This window comes from Dermacentor andersoni, chromosome 8 (assembly GCF_023375885.2).
Source record: "Dermacentor andersoni chromosome 8, qqDerAnde1_hic_scaffold, whole genome shotgun sequence".
Taxonomy (NCBI): Eukaryota; Metazoa; Arthropoda; class Arachnida; order Ixodida; family Ixodidae; genus Dermacentor; species Dermacentor andersoni.
This window is the reverse complement of record NC_092821.1, coordinates 20,412,900-20,428,507: the sequence shown is the minus strand read 5'-3', so window position 1 is coordinate 20,428,507 and position 15,608 is coordinate 20,412,900. Positions and strand designations below refer to the sequence as shown.

Genomic DNA, 15,608 nt, shown 5'->3' with positions numbered 1-15,608 from the left:
ATGGGCGGCTCGGGGAACTCGCCTGCTCGTGAACTCGTGAGCAGTGACATGATCTTCACGTCACTGCTCACGGCCTTTGGTTGCCACTCTCGCTGCTCGCGAATTTTTCCAAATGTTTCTGTCATGATCGCAGCGGCACGCGCCATCTGAAAAAACTGGTTTTGGGAAAGGAGGCTTGCTCACGCGATGGCCGCCGCGTCGTTTCTGGCTCAAAATCGCTTGCATGGGAAACAGGCTTAAGCGCTTTAACTGTGCGACTTTACACAGCGCAACTTGCACGACACTACTGAAATATATAGTAAGAACGCAGGCTCTCCTAGCTGACAATAAAAATGAGTTTTATGCCTGAAATAAGTGTCTATGCAAACTAGCCGTTTGTTCGAAGTCAGAGATGCTGGAAGCCAAATCGACAATGCCCGAGGCCCAAGACTGGCTGCGGCTGGGATGCCGTGTTTAGTTAAGCTTTCCTTGTGGCATCTGAAGGTGTAACCCTTTAACCCCAAAATAATTTCACTAAATTTTCCTTATTTTACGTAGCCAAGAAGGTTCCTATGTCATTTTCATTCTTAAAATATATTACCGTATTTAGTTGCATAATGTGCGCACTCGCGTAATGATCGCACCCCTGAATTGTGTCGTCAAAATTCTATTTTTTTTTAATTTCCCGTGTAATGATCGCACCCTGAACTTGCCGCAGCGATATGTCGTGTGCCAAGTCTAGCTAATAACGATCGCGCTTACCATCTGTCGAATGCTACGCGAATGACTCTTCAAGACAAACCAAGCGGTCTGCACACACCAAACATTCTTAAGTAGATGCTCCATTTCATTACTTTCATCACTTGCCGCACTTCCATGACAAAAAGAGGTACAAACAAAGTTGCCTTTATTATGTGTAGGCTTTATAATGAGTTGTGGTCAACAACAACAAAAAAGTCGCCTTTCGATTCTTATCTGCACTCGTGGGCACGCAACAAATCGCGAGCGGCAACGATAGTAGCCACATTTACACTGATACGTTCGAAATGTACTCTATTCATATGCCAACGCTTTTAACACACCTAAGATATTCGCCCGCCCTTAGTGGAAACGTGCCGTATCAGGATAGTAAAGACAAATGCCGCAGTTTCCGCAGCATGCCGGCCATGTGTTTTGTGGGGATGCGTGACTCTCACGCGTCCCCTGATATGTTGTTTTCCTCGCATAGCTCCCGTCTCCTGTAATCCGGCTTCGCCGCGGGGCCTGGGGCCCACGGCGGACGGTGTGGTTGAAGCGCAGTACGAGAGATGGCGCGAGTGTTGCGCTACTAACGCCGCCTCACGGCAGGGTTACTTGGGCGCTAAAAGGAGAAGGCTCTTCCTCTTTGGCTGCGGGTCGGCGAGTGCCGCGGACGTCCCGCGCGTGCACCGATCCATGCTTCTGCGAGACCGTCTCGCGTAGCCTCCTTCGAACGTGCCACCGTTCGCGTGAGCGTACGCGCGAACGACCAGGCGTTGGGATCCATCATGGGGCGAACATATTCGCTCGTTATCCGGTCGCGGTGAGTCGGACTTCTAGATTTGTCGCGCGCCGATCGGCATGTTTTGTGGATAGCAACTCTGCTAGCAGGCATTGATCTATGAAAGGTGCAATAAATGCCCTTGTGATTGTTTGCACTACTGTGTTGTCGTTCTTTTGTCCCAAGAGCATGGATGAGAACCCCACATCTGGCTGCCCAACGTGGCGTTCTTGGGGCATCGGACGATAGTTTTAACAGTTTTGCTTCGTTTGAGACCTTTGTTTGAACCGAAGCGTAGGCCTAGCGTGGATTTTGATCGCTAGCGCCGGCGGCGTGCTTTCTTGAGCGAGGCGACGGTGGCTGTAGTGTGTTTGAATAGGTCAACATGCTAAGCCTTTTCGCGAGTGTTTTCTTTTTAAATGACATTCGTCGGTACGAGAGCCACGTAGTCTGCATCCTGGGAGAACGAGGCTTAGTGCCCGCGGAGCATTGGCAAGCCTGAAGCGAGTGAGTACGGAAGCCTCGTGGGTGGTCCGAATTTCTTATGTAAATAGCTTCTTCTATCTCTTTGACTCTGACGAAGTCGTGGCTCTGGGAGCCGGGTGGCCGCGGGCCACGGGTGCCACTACGGGCTGACTGGTATTGCGGCCTGGCACCGGGCGCTCCAACACCGTCTGAAACGGTAGGCGCCGTGAACTCGGATGCTGTGTGCACCGAGTGGGGTAGGACCACCTAACACAGCTGACGTCCCCTCGCGGCTGCCTGTTATGCGCTCATTTTGGGTGTTGTTTTTGGATGCCGGTTGTGATCAGGGTAGCGACACTTTAGGCCTAAGGCTTTACGAAGCTGCCTGTCGCACGTGGAGGGCCGCAACCTGGTGGACCGTAACGTTGAGGTGTTGCACTTGGCTCCCTTAATTTTAGTTAGCCTCGTACGAATTGAAATTATTCGTTTGACTCAAGGAAGCGAGCTTCGTTCACGTGAACTTAGCATCTGAGTGGCTGCCTGATCTTTTGCTAGCCGAGTTGAACATCGTACCACGTGTGCGATGCGCATGCAGAATTCCTCTCCCTTGCACTACTTTAGTGTCTGCCGAGTGCGTTGAGTGTACGCAGCGTGATTGGAGTCACTCCTGGCTTGCTGCCACCTGCACGTCGTCTGCGCTGCTGCCCCGGAATACGATCGAGCCACCCCGGGCGATGGTGGTGCTGTGGCCAGTTCGGCGCAGCGACTTCGGCGGCCGCCTGTATCCAGCTCGCAACCCTCGGCGGCGGAGAAAAGAGCCGGCGGTCACCGATAGCTACGGCGGCTCTTGCCAGCAGGGCGCGTCGGCGCGAGCGATGCTTGCTCGTACCGACTACTGCGTCGTGTTTCCGGAGTCCTGGCCTGGAATCGTGCCGTCGAGTCTGCAAAGCTGCTGCTGTGACTGGCGGACGCCAGCGGTGTACCCAAGGAGAATGTCGGCTCGCATGTTATGGACAGCGTGGGGACATTTCCTCGGCGCAGCCACTGTCTCATGCACTACCTTGTTCGCGAAGCACGCGTTGATGTTAGACCGTGTGACATGTTTCGCCGGAATATGTAGTGATTTAAGGTTGTGGGGATGTGCGACGCGTTTTTTTTTCTTTGGCAGTTTCTCAGACGCGGCAAAAACCTTTTGTCCGCTTAGATCCGATAATGGCAAATGACAGCAAGCAGCGCGTCCTCACTGCCGCTGGGCATCCAGGTCTCTTGCACCGCTGGGTCATATGTATAGGCCATACGGTCACCGCCGGGCACCGTTGCGCACGTGAGAATGGTGCAATAAACTTACGTGTGACCTGATGGTCTGATGTGTGTGGCTGTCCGGCTGCGGTGAGGATGCACTGCTTCCTGTCGTCTTGGTCAGATGTAAGTGACGAAATACGGTTTCGCCCAGTCACAAAAAAAGAAAACTAAAGAAAAAGATATTAGTGAATAGGTATCTGACCGGAAGTACTCACCGCAACGTTAATAAAACGGCCGACTTGCGATCGTTTCTGTCTGCAATAGTAGTTACTGACTGCCAACTAGCTGTGCAGGTTTCTACAGCATGTCTTTTGCTAATTTTGGAGTTTCTAAAAACTAATTTTTTACACGTTACCTACTCTACTGTAGCTTTTTTTTATCTACCGAGTGTATTTTCTTAGCTGCACGCTATTTTGAAAAATTGTCTGTGGCAGTTGGCACAATTCCAACCATTGATCTAAATTACTCAAATTTAAAAAAATTATGGGGTTTTACGTGCCAACACTACGATCTGATTATGATGCACGCCGTAGTGGGGTGACTCCGCATTAATTTGGACCACCTGGGTTTCTAGCGTGCACCTAAATCTAAGTACACGGGCATTTTCGCATTTCGCCGCCATCGAAACGGGGCCGCCGTGGCCTAAATTACTCGATTAGGTAGCCATTACTCCTACTAAAAATCAAGTTGCTTAATTGAATTCTAATTAATACAGTTGCGCTAATTAACCTTTTAATGAATTACTTTACGGCAGTCCGCGAACTCACGGAACAGAGAACCCACGCACAGCCGGTGAGTTCACAAGGCATATCCAGTTGGAACGGAATCTCGGGAATCAAGGCTGCCAAATTTGAGGCCCTCGCTGTGAATGCACGAGAGAAGGGAAACCGAGGAGCTCGATTTTACACCGAAGCTGTATATGGCTAGCCGATTTGCCCGTCCGTCTGTAGCCTGTATGACCAAAACTCCTCCGGCGCACCCCCATGCGCATGCGCGAAAGAAGAAAGAGAGGCGTGGATTTGCTGCGCCAGTTTCTCTCCTGCTCCGAAATGGGTAGGCCACGCGTCATACACACTCTTGAGAATCGGGCAGCTTTCCATCAGCAACGCCGCGAGCAGAACCGGAAACGAGCTCGTCTACACCGTACTGATGCTCCAGCCCGCGTACAAGAACAGGCTCGTGCAGCGAACGCAAGCAGCAACTGCGTACCGAGAATCCGGCAGCCTACCAAGCCATGATTTTACGAACCGTCGGGATTAGCCCAGTAATAAACATCGGGGCCACACGTTTCAGCTTCGCAGGTTAACCATCTTTGCGGTGTGCTTGGGCGGTGATTTTTTTGTTAATCAGGGTCATTCAAAGCCAACAGACAATGAAGTCAAAGTAAGCTTAATAAGGTGAACCAAGCTACTGAAGCAACGAAGCCAAAGTAAGAAGTTAGCTGTGGTTTAAATTGAAATGTAGAAAGTAATGGAGGTTGTGCACCGCACGCGTAATGCGGAGGTTGTTAGTTCGCTTCCATCCGCAGCAAGTTTTTTTCTTTCACTTTCATTTCTCTATGTCTTAATTGTCTTCTGAACTTTAATTGCAACCACAGCTAATTTCCCCTATGCTTTTGTGGCTTCATTGTCTGTTGGCGTTGTAGGTCATGATTAACAAAAATCGAGCTCCTCGGTTTTCCTTCAACATCAGGGGCGTAGCCAGGCAGGTAGCCAAGGGGTGGGGGGGGGGGAGCTTATGGGGGCTTCACCCCCTCCCCGAAATTTTTTCGTGCTGTCCATGCGCCGTCGACTAAAGAACCCCCGGTGCCGGAAATAATTCTGGATTTTGTCTTGAATGTCTTTTTCACGCTCCAAAAGACATTTCACCGCGAACATTGCGAACTCGGGCTGGATTTCGCGGCAACGCCCATGCCCCGAGAGTCACATAACGCCAGGAGCCCCATCCGAGCACACATTTTCGAAGACGTTTTGATGGCGAACGGGCTCGCCGCGGAATCGCGCGGAGGCCGCGGAATCTACGGAGCGCATGGATTTAAATTCCCAAACTATACGGGCATAAAGTTCTCAAACTTTTGATGCGAAACGTGCATTCACATTTCCAAAGTTGTGCTTCAGATATTCAAGTGCGAAAGTTTGTAGGTTTAATGTTGTTATAAACATTTGACACCAAAGGTGCATTGACTTTTCTAAAGTCTTAGATCGGAACATACCACTAGACAAGTCAAACCAACACACTATCAGACAAGTTGACAAAACACGTAGCGAGATCCGATGAGACGAAGCGTTGTGGTGGTTAATTTGTGCCGTCATGTCGCACAAAAAATATCAACATTTTTTTTTCACCTCGCCATAGCATCCATGTCAAGACACTAAAGCCAGCCAGGGTAACTACGTTATTTATTTCTCTACTTTGACTTTTATTCGTGAGGACACATTGAGCCTCTGAAATTTTTTTTTGTACTCGCTACCCTACCCGCAGGCTGCCAGGGCCAGCGAGAGCGCATGCGTTTTGTCGTGTTGCCCCGACCACCGCGCGGCGCACTTCGGTGCGCGTTTGGTTCTCTTTGGCCTTCTGGCTAGCAGACGAGAAAAAGAAACAGTGGTCGCTCAACCCCATTACTGTGAAGACTCGACGGATTGCACGACGTTCGCTTGAGCGCAACCTCTCCAGAAAGTCTTGTCTCGCAGGTGTAGGATACCGAACACCGAGGATACCGAGCGTATGGTTCTCGGTGGACCAGGCGTCTCACGTTTTCTTCGATATTCATTTGGTAGCCACATTAGGTGCCCAAAGTAGGCATCGGATTGTGGCGAACATATTGTCCTTTGCGTTTTTTTTTTTTCATTTCGGTGCCCTCCCCCCACAAATGAAAAAAAAAAAATACATTGTTGCGGCGCAGCGAATTGTCGCATGGTGACAGTTTGTTACTTCTATTGCGGAAAGTACTCGGCCACGGCACGCTTCAGTTGCCGGTTACTATTATTATATTATTGCGATAGCAACTATATGAACACTCCAGGCGCATTCCTGCTGTCGCAGTCGCCCTGATGTTTCGTATGAAGTCTAAGGGCGATAACGTCGGGACCGCGTGCCGCATGCTGTACGTGCAAGTGAAAGAATAGGATGGCGGGTGGGATGGGTGAGCCGATGATGGTTGCTCAGTCTTGTGTGCTCAAAGGAGAAAAGCGGGAGCAAGCGCGCCGCCTTCCGTCGCGCGCGATACATTGGAGGGAGTGGATGGAATGGGGGTGGGATCTAGGATTCTGTGAATCTGATTGGGCATGTTTATTTGCCTTGTTTGACGCATTATATACAGTGACCTTTTCTTAGATACGTAAATTTATTGGAGACTTATACGTATATTTAAATATCTTGGTGCAATGTTTTGTGTATACGTGCAGTGAACTTTCTTTTCAGTGACACTTTCTTGGCCCTTTATCAAGGATGGATTTGTATTGTGGGGTTCTCACACCCATGCTCTTGGGACAAAGGAACGACAACACAGTAGTGCAAACAATCACAAGGGCATTTATTGCACCTTTCATAAATCAGTGCCTGCTAGCCGAGTTGCTATACACAAAACATGCCGATGGGCGCGCGACAAATCTAGAAGTCTGACTCACCGCGACCGGATATAGCGAGCGAATATGTTCGCCCCATGCTGGATCCCAACGCCTGGTCGTTCGCGCGTACGGTCACGCGAACGGTGGCGCGTTCGATGGATGCCACGCGAGACGGTCTCGCAGAAGCATGGATCGGTGCAAGCGCGGGACGTCCGCGTCGTACCTCGACCCGCAGCCAAAAAGGAAGCGTGTTCGCCCTTGCGCCTAAGTAACCCTGCCGCAGCACAACAGTCGCGCCATCTCTCGCACTGCGCTTCAACCACTCCGACCGCCGCGGGCGCCAGGCCACGCCGCGAAGCCGCACTGCAAGAGATGGAAGCTATGCGGGAAAACAAGATATCAGGGGACGCGCGAGAGTCGCGCATTCCCACAGTATATATCATTGTATCTTCGTATTGCTAATGAAAGAGGGTGAGTCAAATGAAAGTGAGCCTACCCACCTCGCGCAATAATGGTTCGGTTCATTATCTGCGAGGCATGCGCGTAGCACACAGGCACCTCGCATTTACAAAAGTAACACGCAGGTGTGAGGGTTAGTGTTCTTTAATGATCTCATACACTGAGTTGAACTTGGTTGCGTGACGTAATGGACGATTCAGAAGTTGAGCAGCGTAGTGCCGTGAGGTTTTTGACAGCTGAAGGTGTTTCCCAAAATATAAATTAGTCGCCGTATGGCTGCCATGTACGTTGAACATTGCATCTCATTGGCCACTGTGAAGCGTTGCAGCAAACTGTTGAAAGAAGGACGTGAAAGTTGCAAACACGATCCAAGGCCGGGCCAAAGCCTCCGTGGAATCACCCCCAACAAAATTGCAAAGGTTGATGAGCTGATGAGACAAGAACGGAGGATAAGAATAGATGAACTGGCAGAGCGTGTGAACATCAGTCACGGTTCGGTTCACACCATAATTCATGAACATCTCGGTTATCGGCCCTTGTGTGCGCAATGGATGCCCAAGATTTTGAACCACCGCTAGAAGAAGGTTCTGCGCTGCCTTGACTCATCTGATCTGGCATCACAATGAGGGTGACGACCTTTTTCTGCAATTGTCATCGAGGACGAACCATGGTGACACTACTACGAGCCTGAAACACGACGGCAAAGCTTACAATGGAAACATTCCAATTCACCACCCCCAAAGAAAGCATAGGCCATCATTTCCGCCGGAAAGGTATTGTTGACTTTTTTTTTCGGTCGTCAGGGGCCATTACTGATGGAATTTGCTAAAGTCGGGGACACTATCAATCGTTTCCGATAATGTGAAACGCCGGATCGGCTGTGTGCCGTAATCAAGAACAAACGACGTAGAAAATTGACTAAGGTGTTCGGCTGCTGAGCACGAGGTCGCGGAATCGAATCCCGGCCACGGTGGCCGCATTTCAGTGTGAGCGAAATGCGAAAACACCCGTGTACTTAGATTTAAGTGCATGGTAAAGAACCCCAGGTGGCCAAAATTTCCGGAGTCGTCCACTACGGCGTGCCTCAATCAGAAACTGGTTTTTGCCCATAATAAAACCCCATAATTTAATTTTTAGCTGTTCCACGACAATGCCCGTTCCCACGTGGCTGAAGTAGTTATTACAAAACTGGTAAAGTTGAAGTGGGAAACTCTGCAACATCCGCCATACAGCTGAGACCTGTCGCCTTGCGACTTCCACATTTTGGGACAAATGAAAAAACAGCTCAAGGGAAACAGATTCGTGTCGGACGATGACGTGAAAGAGTCAGCTGCAGATTTTTGAAGCAGCAATCCAAGCAGTTTTATGAGACGGGAATCACCAGACTCGTTAGTCAATGGGACAAATGTCGAAATGCTTATGGAGACTACTGTTAAATAAAGTACCCCGTTTGTCATATATTCGCATTGGCTCACTTTCATTCGACTCGCCCTGGTGTATTTTGCAGAACGGCTGTATATACGTGCTCTCTGTTCGGACAATAATTTCGGTGCAACTACTCCCGATACACGACCGGTGACAGCTGTTCCCGCATAATACATTAAAATAAAGGAAAGCGTCATTTAGATTTTTCACTGGCCGTTGCATATGTACAAACATGTAAACAAGGTTCGTGAATGACAAAGGTTCATTTACATATTTCTCCTCAACTTGTTAATTTCATGGCCTTTACATTTTTTATATCAGTGGCATGCACTGGTTTGCTGGTTTCGAACTGATATAGTTCTAAAGATCGTGTGATATTTTCTTTACTTATTAAGTAGACAAAGACATGGAAGCATTGAGATAAGGTATATTGGGCACAATGTTTGGCACGTACGAGTATATGTTTTCTTAAAAAATGCATATATTACTTGTTTTGACAGTGCGTATAGCGTTCAAGAATTCATTTGCAACATCCTTTTCAATGGCAATGCAGTTAATAATGTATTTGATCCCTCGACAAAGTGTTTAAGAGGAAGCTTTAGCTCGGGCCCAACTCCGGCGCGGCCTATTCAAATACATGTAAAACGTAGAAATGCTTTTCTGAGATAACCCCTGGATCGCTTCTAGTGAAATTTGTTGCAGTTGAGAGAGAAAGTTAAATTCTAGTATCTGTTCGAAACGTAATTTCGATTTAGGGCCTGATTTTTTTTAAAGATTTTGAAAAATTCAAAAGTGCGAAAAAAGAAATAGAAGCACGACGTTTACAAACTTATAGCTCTGCATCAAGAAGATATATCGAGATTCTTCAAACGGCATCTATTATAAGAATCGAAGTGGAGAAATTTGGCATGTCAATTTGAACCTTACGTGAATTGGTTACGCGGTGTACAAAGTTCTGCAAAAGCCGTATGTCGATAATACTAAACTTTTTTTTAGATTCATTAGTAAGATGTCGATTTTGTCCGCTGTAGATGTACTATTAGGTGCGATTCACAGAATTATGACACTGTTTTTCATTGTTGAGTTACAGTGGTTTGAACATAATAGTTTTGTTTTCCGGAAATTTGCTATTTCTGCCAATTTTTAATAAAAATTGACTACTGAATGATAAATTCGAAACCAGAAGTCAGTAGAGCTTAATTTTTCTTTTAAATACAACAATCCTCGTCAAATTTGGTGCAGTGGTTGCCGAGAAAAATGAATTCAGCTTCTACATGTATTTACGTAGATAGGAGTCCCCGAGCTAAAGCTTCCTCTTAAGGAGGAGGCCAAGCTGCGACGTGAGCCTCCCCCCCCCCCCCCCCCCCCCGAACGATATTTCTGGCTACGCCACTGTTCAATATGCATATATAGCCGAATGTTCCTTAAAGAAATGAAAAAGAAAATTATAGGGTTTTACGTGCCAAAACCACTTTCTGATTATGGGGCACGCCGTAGTGGAGGACTCCGGAAATTTCGACCGCCTGGGATTCTTTAACGTGCACCTAAATCTAAGTACACGGGTGTTTTCGCATGTCGCCCCCATCGAAATGTGGCCACCGTGGCCAGGATTCGATCCCGCGACCTTGTGCTCAGCAGCCTAACGCCATTAAAAAAAACGACGAACAAAGGAACATTCGTGCAGAATCTTTGTCTGAACATCTGCGGCAAACTGAGAATTTTTTTTTAACTTGTTTAGTTCTGAGGAGCTTGTGGAGTAATGTGCCGGTATAAAAAAAAGCTATATAATGGAGAGCTTCAAAAGATTGGCAATCTGAAATGGAAATCGTAATGTTCACTCACCCCTTCAACTGCTGTCACATGAGTGACGCAAGACGTGATCAGATGTGGCTGCGATTGGTCAGTTCATGACTAATGTTGGTCTTTCATTGAAATGACGCAATGTTCCTGTACAACCGCAGTGTGCCTTGAAACTTGTGAAGGTGCACTGCAAGACTTGCACACTAACGTTTTCGTTCATCTCCAGGTGTGCCTACTAGCTGCGCGCAGTCCTTATTCGAGCTGTGGGGTGACCTAAGTTTAAAAAAACTAAATTATGGGGTTTTACTACATGCCAAAAGCACATTCTGATTATGAGGCACGCCGTGGTGGGGGGCTCCGTAAATTTGGATCACTAGGCATACTTTAACGTCCACCAAATTCTAAGTACACGGGTGTTTTCGCATTTTGCTTCCATCTGAAATGCGGCCACCATGGCCTGTATTCGATCCCGCGACCTTGTGCTTTGCAGCCCCACGCTACGGCCACTAAGCAACCACGGTGGGTTGACCTAAGTTGTGCTAGTGTTCTGCGGGATGCTTGAAACTCATTGAAGATGTTTGCTTTAATGTTCATTTTACGTTTTAGCTTATAAATTTTAAACTGCACAGTTTTACAGTGAGGCTGTTACACGGGACTATAGAAGCGCTCAAAAATGTTGTATGCGAGTTTTCGCAGTTCTATGAGAAATAAACTAAATCACTCACGTAATCTATAGCTTAAGGAAATGTGGGGAATGCAAAAGGCCGTAAGCAGGCCTATTTTCAAATGTCTACGTCAGTTAGGAGTTAAATAAAAATTGTTAAACCGTCGTTTTTGGCCCTTTTACAAGCGTTATGTGAAACGCTTAAAAAGTTTGTTCTCTTCTGTGGGAGGACCATAGGTGGTAGAAATTTCGTATTTACAGAAAATGGTGGTGTTACTGTAGGGGTGACGTCTTACGAAAGTTTGAAGTATTCAGGGTAATTGCGTGCTTTGAAAATAATTACTGAATGCTTGTCATCTTACTATGTTAGTCCGGTACGCACGGCGTACCGTTGCTGTTTCCCGGCCTCCTTGGAGAACTATGCGAGGCACGGTGTTGATATTTCGTTGATGTAGGAAGCATGTGGTGCGTGGTGAACAATAAAGGTGCCATCTATGTATCTTGTTTACAGTTTCTGTATTAAGTTCCTTATTCAAGCGTCACGTGCCTCTGAGCCTTTGACTTCAAGGACCCTTTTGAAGCACTAGTGCTATTGCATACGTTTTATAATATGAACTCTTCGTAACTGAACATTTCTTTCATAACCAACGTCATGAGTCAATGTCATTATTTTAATACTCGTATATTTTATGCAATTTACAGTGACTTGTCTTAGGTCTCTTTACAGCCACGTTGTATACACCATTTGCAACTCACTGTTCACTCATTCCTAATACACTAACTCATTACCATATGTCATGGCACTCTTTGGCCATCGCTGGCCCTTGAGCCATTAACCGCTACACATCATTATTCGAGCGTTCAAGTGTGTCATGCTTCTGTTGTTAACAATATTTCTCAAAGTCCTAAAACAACTGCACAGGACACCGCTTCACATTCGGTGGAAATAGGTGGAATGTTGAGCGTAACATGTGCGGCGAAAGTTCTTGGTTTACGTAGAAGCGTTGTAAGGTATTACTAAACCCTCGTTCTTTCCTTGTGTTCATGTGTCATACGAGGTTCGTAGCTGGTTTCTCCGGCGTCCTCAGTGAACTAGACAAGACACCTTGTTTATATTTGCGCAAGTTATGGCTCATATATAAGGAAAGTTTAAAGTATGCGGGCTAATTACGGCACTTGGAAATAAATTACATGTTCAAGTGATCCGGAGCGTTGCGAGTGTGCTTTACAAGCGGCGATAAACTTAGCCCGATACCTTGACATAACTACATATGCCACAAAAATCAAACTTAGCGAAAATGGGTGGACCTCCATGGCGAATCCGTGTACGAAGTTAACTGCCTGTGGAGCAAATCTAGCTTCTTCAAACAATGTTCTTAAGCAAGTGTTCACATGTGTCCAATATTCTCGGGAAGTAAAATGTGTGCGGATAAATTACTGCATTAACCTTGTTTACCATGTAGGCGAAGACGATATGTGCTGGCAAGGTTTCAAATGGACAAGCCATATTGGAACAACGTTTTAAAGTATGGTATTTAACTACGGACAACTGAAATTTGTATTGCAACAACTCGAAAGGAACAGCTTTGCTGGAAATTAAATGGTGATCCTGCAAGGTCACCAAAGTCTCGTTTGCTTTTTGTATGAGCATGTACTTAAGCACTTTCTCTTTTCTTTCAGCGTCGTCTGGAAGCGCAAACTTTTTTGAGACGAGCAGAATTGACATCGGGAATGAAAGAAGCACTTCCGACTTGTGCTCTCGCAAACCTGACGTCTCGAATTCTCCGATTGCGGACGACGTTGATGCGGACGACGGTGGTGTGGGCTGTTGCCGTGGCTTGTCCTCTGGGATTCGAGGAGCGTCAACGCTTAGGGAAAGACTGCAGTGGAATCACGGCAGTAGGAAGGGCAATTATAGGTGCCCGTTGTGCTCCTACAGCACTAACCATAAGAAAAGATTGGCAAAGCACTCGCAGCGGCATACTATGACAGATACGTTGTTAGAATGCGAGAAGTGCTTTCGCACGTTTTCCGACGAGTATCATCTGGCACTGCACATGCGCGCGCACGAACACCCACATGAAAGTGCTGTGGCTGGAACGAGCCACGGAGCGGCTCAGGAAAAGCCGTTCAAATGTGAAAATTGTTCTCAAGGCTTCAGCAGCGAAACGAAGTTGGTGAAGCATACGCGCATTCATGAAAATCCTGCCCTGTGCCCCGTGTGCTCGCGCGCGTTCGAGGACGAAGATCGCATGAAGGTTCATCTGCGAAGGCACACGGGAGAGAAACCATTCCAGTGCGAGTTGTGCCCGAAGGCTTACACTGCCCGGCGATACCTGCGGCAGCACATGCACGACCACCCGAAGTCGTCCGAGTGCAGACTGTGCCCGAATACGCCCAGCTGGGAGGATGGCCCGGCAAAGCGGGCGTGCCGGCACACTTGCGAGAAACGGTACCGGTGCGAGCTGTGCGGCCGTATGTTCGCCAACTATAGCTACCTGTCGCAGCACAGGATCACCCACAGGAAGTACTTCCCGTGCACCGTCTGCTCTCGCGCATTCTGCAGAAGGACGGCCCTGGTGGTTCACATGAGGCAGCACACGGGAGAGATGCCCTTCAAGTGCCAAGAGTGCCTGCGCAAGTTCTCCACCATGCCGAGCCTAAAGAGGCACGCCATCTGCCACGAAAAGCCTTTCAAGTGCTCGCTCTGCCCGACGGCGTTCACAAACGAGAAGCGCCTATCGAACCATTTGCGCGCTCACTCGGAAAACAGGCTCTTCGAATGCCACATTTGCCCGTGCACCTTCACGAGGCGGAACGGGCTGAATCGGCACCTGTGTACCCACGAGAACGACGGGGGCGGCCGTTCGTTGAGTGCACCGACGAGTGGCTGTGTTCCTGGAGCAGACCAGTTAGCATGCTAACAAGAGCAATGTTATATGCAGGCATACTTCTTTTTCAAGGTGTGTTTCAACCAAAGATAAACGTACGGAAAAGTTTAGCCTTGATCACTGAATGTGTTAACTCTCATTTTGTTTCTGCTGTCACTCATTGTAAGAAGTTCGGAGAGGTCTTAATAAGTAAAGTTAGTTGCCCCCCACTTTAAAAAAATACTATATATACGAGCCTAAATTCTGCTGCACACTTGTCAATAAAGGTATGCGGAGCCCTGGCTCCGCCGAGGTTAAGAAGGGCTTAGCAACCTTGACCATGTGCTGCATATACGGAGCGGGGATCTATTCTTCTACGCGTCCGGAAGGCAATCGGTGACCTTGGAGGCGGGTGCGGAGAAAAGCCTGTGTGGTGTAAAAGGACAGCTTACAGTGTGCGCCGTAGAGATGCGGTGCGCATGTGAGGAGCGCATTTGGACGGCGGCGTCTTGTAAACACGCACTCGGAGGACTTTGTCTTGTAGACAATAAGTTTGAAGGACAAGGACGGTCATCAGTCTCCCACGCGGACAAACCTTGAGTGCAGCTGCCGTACGTGGTGTCGATGCCCCTGCTTCCGAGACATTTGCGGCCTAGAGATGCCCTCGGGGTTTGAGGCGGCCTAGCGATAACTTCTTCGGTCCTGGCGTGTCTTGCTGAGGCCGTCACTGACTACGTAGAAATGAGAGGGCAATGGTATTTTAGGGTAGAAGGAAAAGAGCTTTGTTTTCCAATATGCTTACTTTTAATAGTAAGCCCAGCGCTTTGGGTTGTGGCTTAACAAACAGTTGACTCTCATTGGCAACTGAACCTGTGGGACGGGCCAATGGCCCTACCGCCTTTTTCTTCTTTGTATATTTGGGCTATAAAAATCGGGACGACATGCTGTCCTCAGACTTGGCTGAAATCAGAATTGCTGATAGATCAGTGAGGCTCCGTATCATGTACTATCGTGCTCAGTATGAGCTACAACGGGAAAGCGCATGGTAATGTAGTCACGCGCTGTACCTCATACTGAGCGCGATAATACATTAGACTTGGCTGAAATCAGGATTGCGGATAGATCAGTGAGCCTCCGTACTATATACGATAAAAAGACTCTGGGCTCTAACAGTCATTGAGACAGTCGAAGAGAGATTTTGTGTCTCAATTGTTCAAGTTTGTAATGTATTTGTTTTACCTGCCGTGTATATAGAAAAGTTTACCTATAAATATTTCTTGTACATCTGATCTCCATCGCTTCCTGTCTGCATTTGATCAACAACTGCCCATCATCGTCCGAGAAGCTTCACGGAGAAGCGAGGACAAGAGAACGAACGAAACTTTACTCACTCCCCATACGTGGGCCGATCCCGAAGATAGTGGAATACCGGCCCGACCCGCAGCGGAGGTCAAGCAGGCGTTAAGCACTCCCCATGCGTGGGCCGATTCCTAAAATTGTGCAATGCCGGGCCGACGCGCGGCGGAGGTGAAGCAGGCATTAAGCACTCCCCATACGTG

The 15,608-nt window shown here is 47.9% G+C and overlaps 1 protein-coding gene across 1 annotated transcript in view; it reads left to right on the top strand.

The window, feature by feature from the left end:
* LOC126526616 (uncharacterized) overlaps positions 1-15,338 on the top strand; it is a 67,619-nt gene extending 52,281 nt beyond the window's left edge. Inside the window, exon 4 of the mRNA XM_050174483.2 lies at positions 12,860-15,338. Coding sequence (XP_050030440.1) covers positions 12,860-14,103 — 1,244 coding nt within the window. The 3' untranslated portion in view covers positions 14,104-15,338. The remainder of the gene's footprint in view (positions 1-12,859) is intronic.
* The last annotated feature ends 270 nt before the right edge of the window (positions 15,339-15,608 follow it).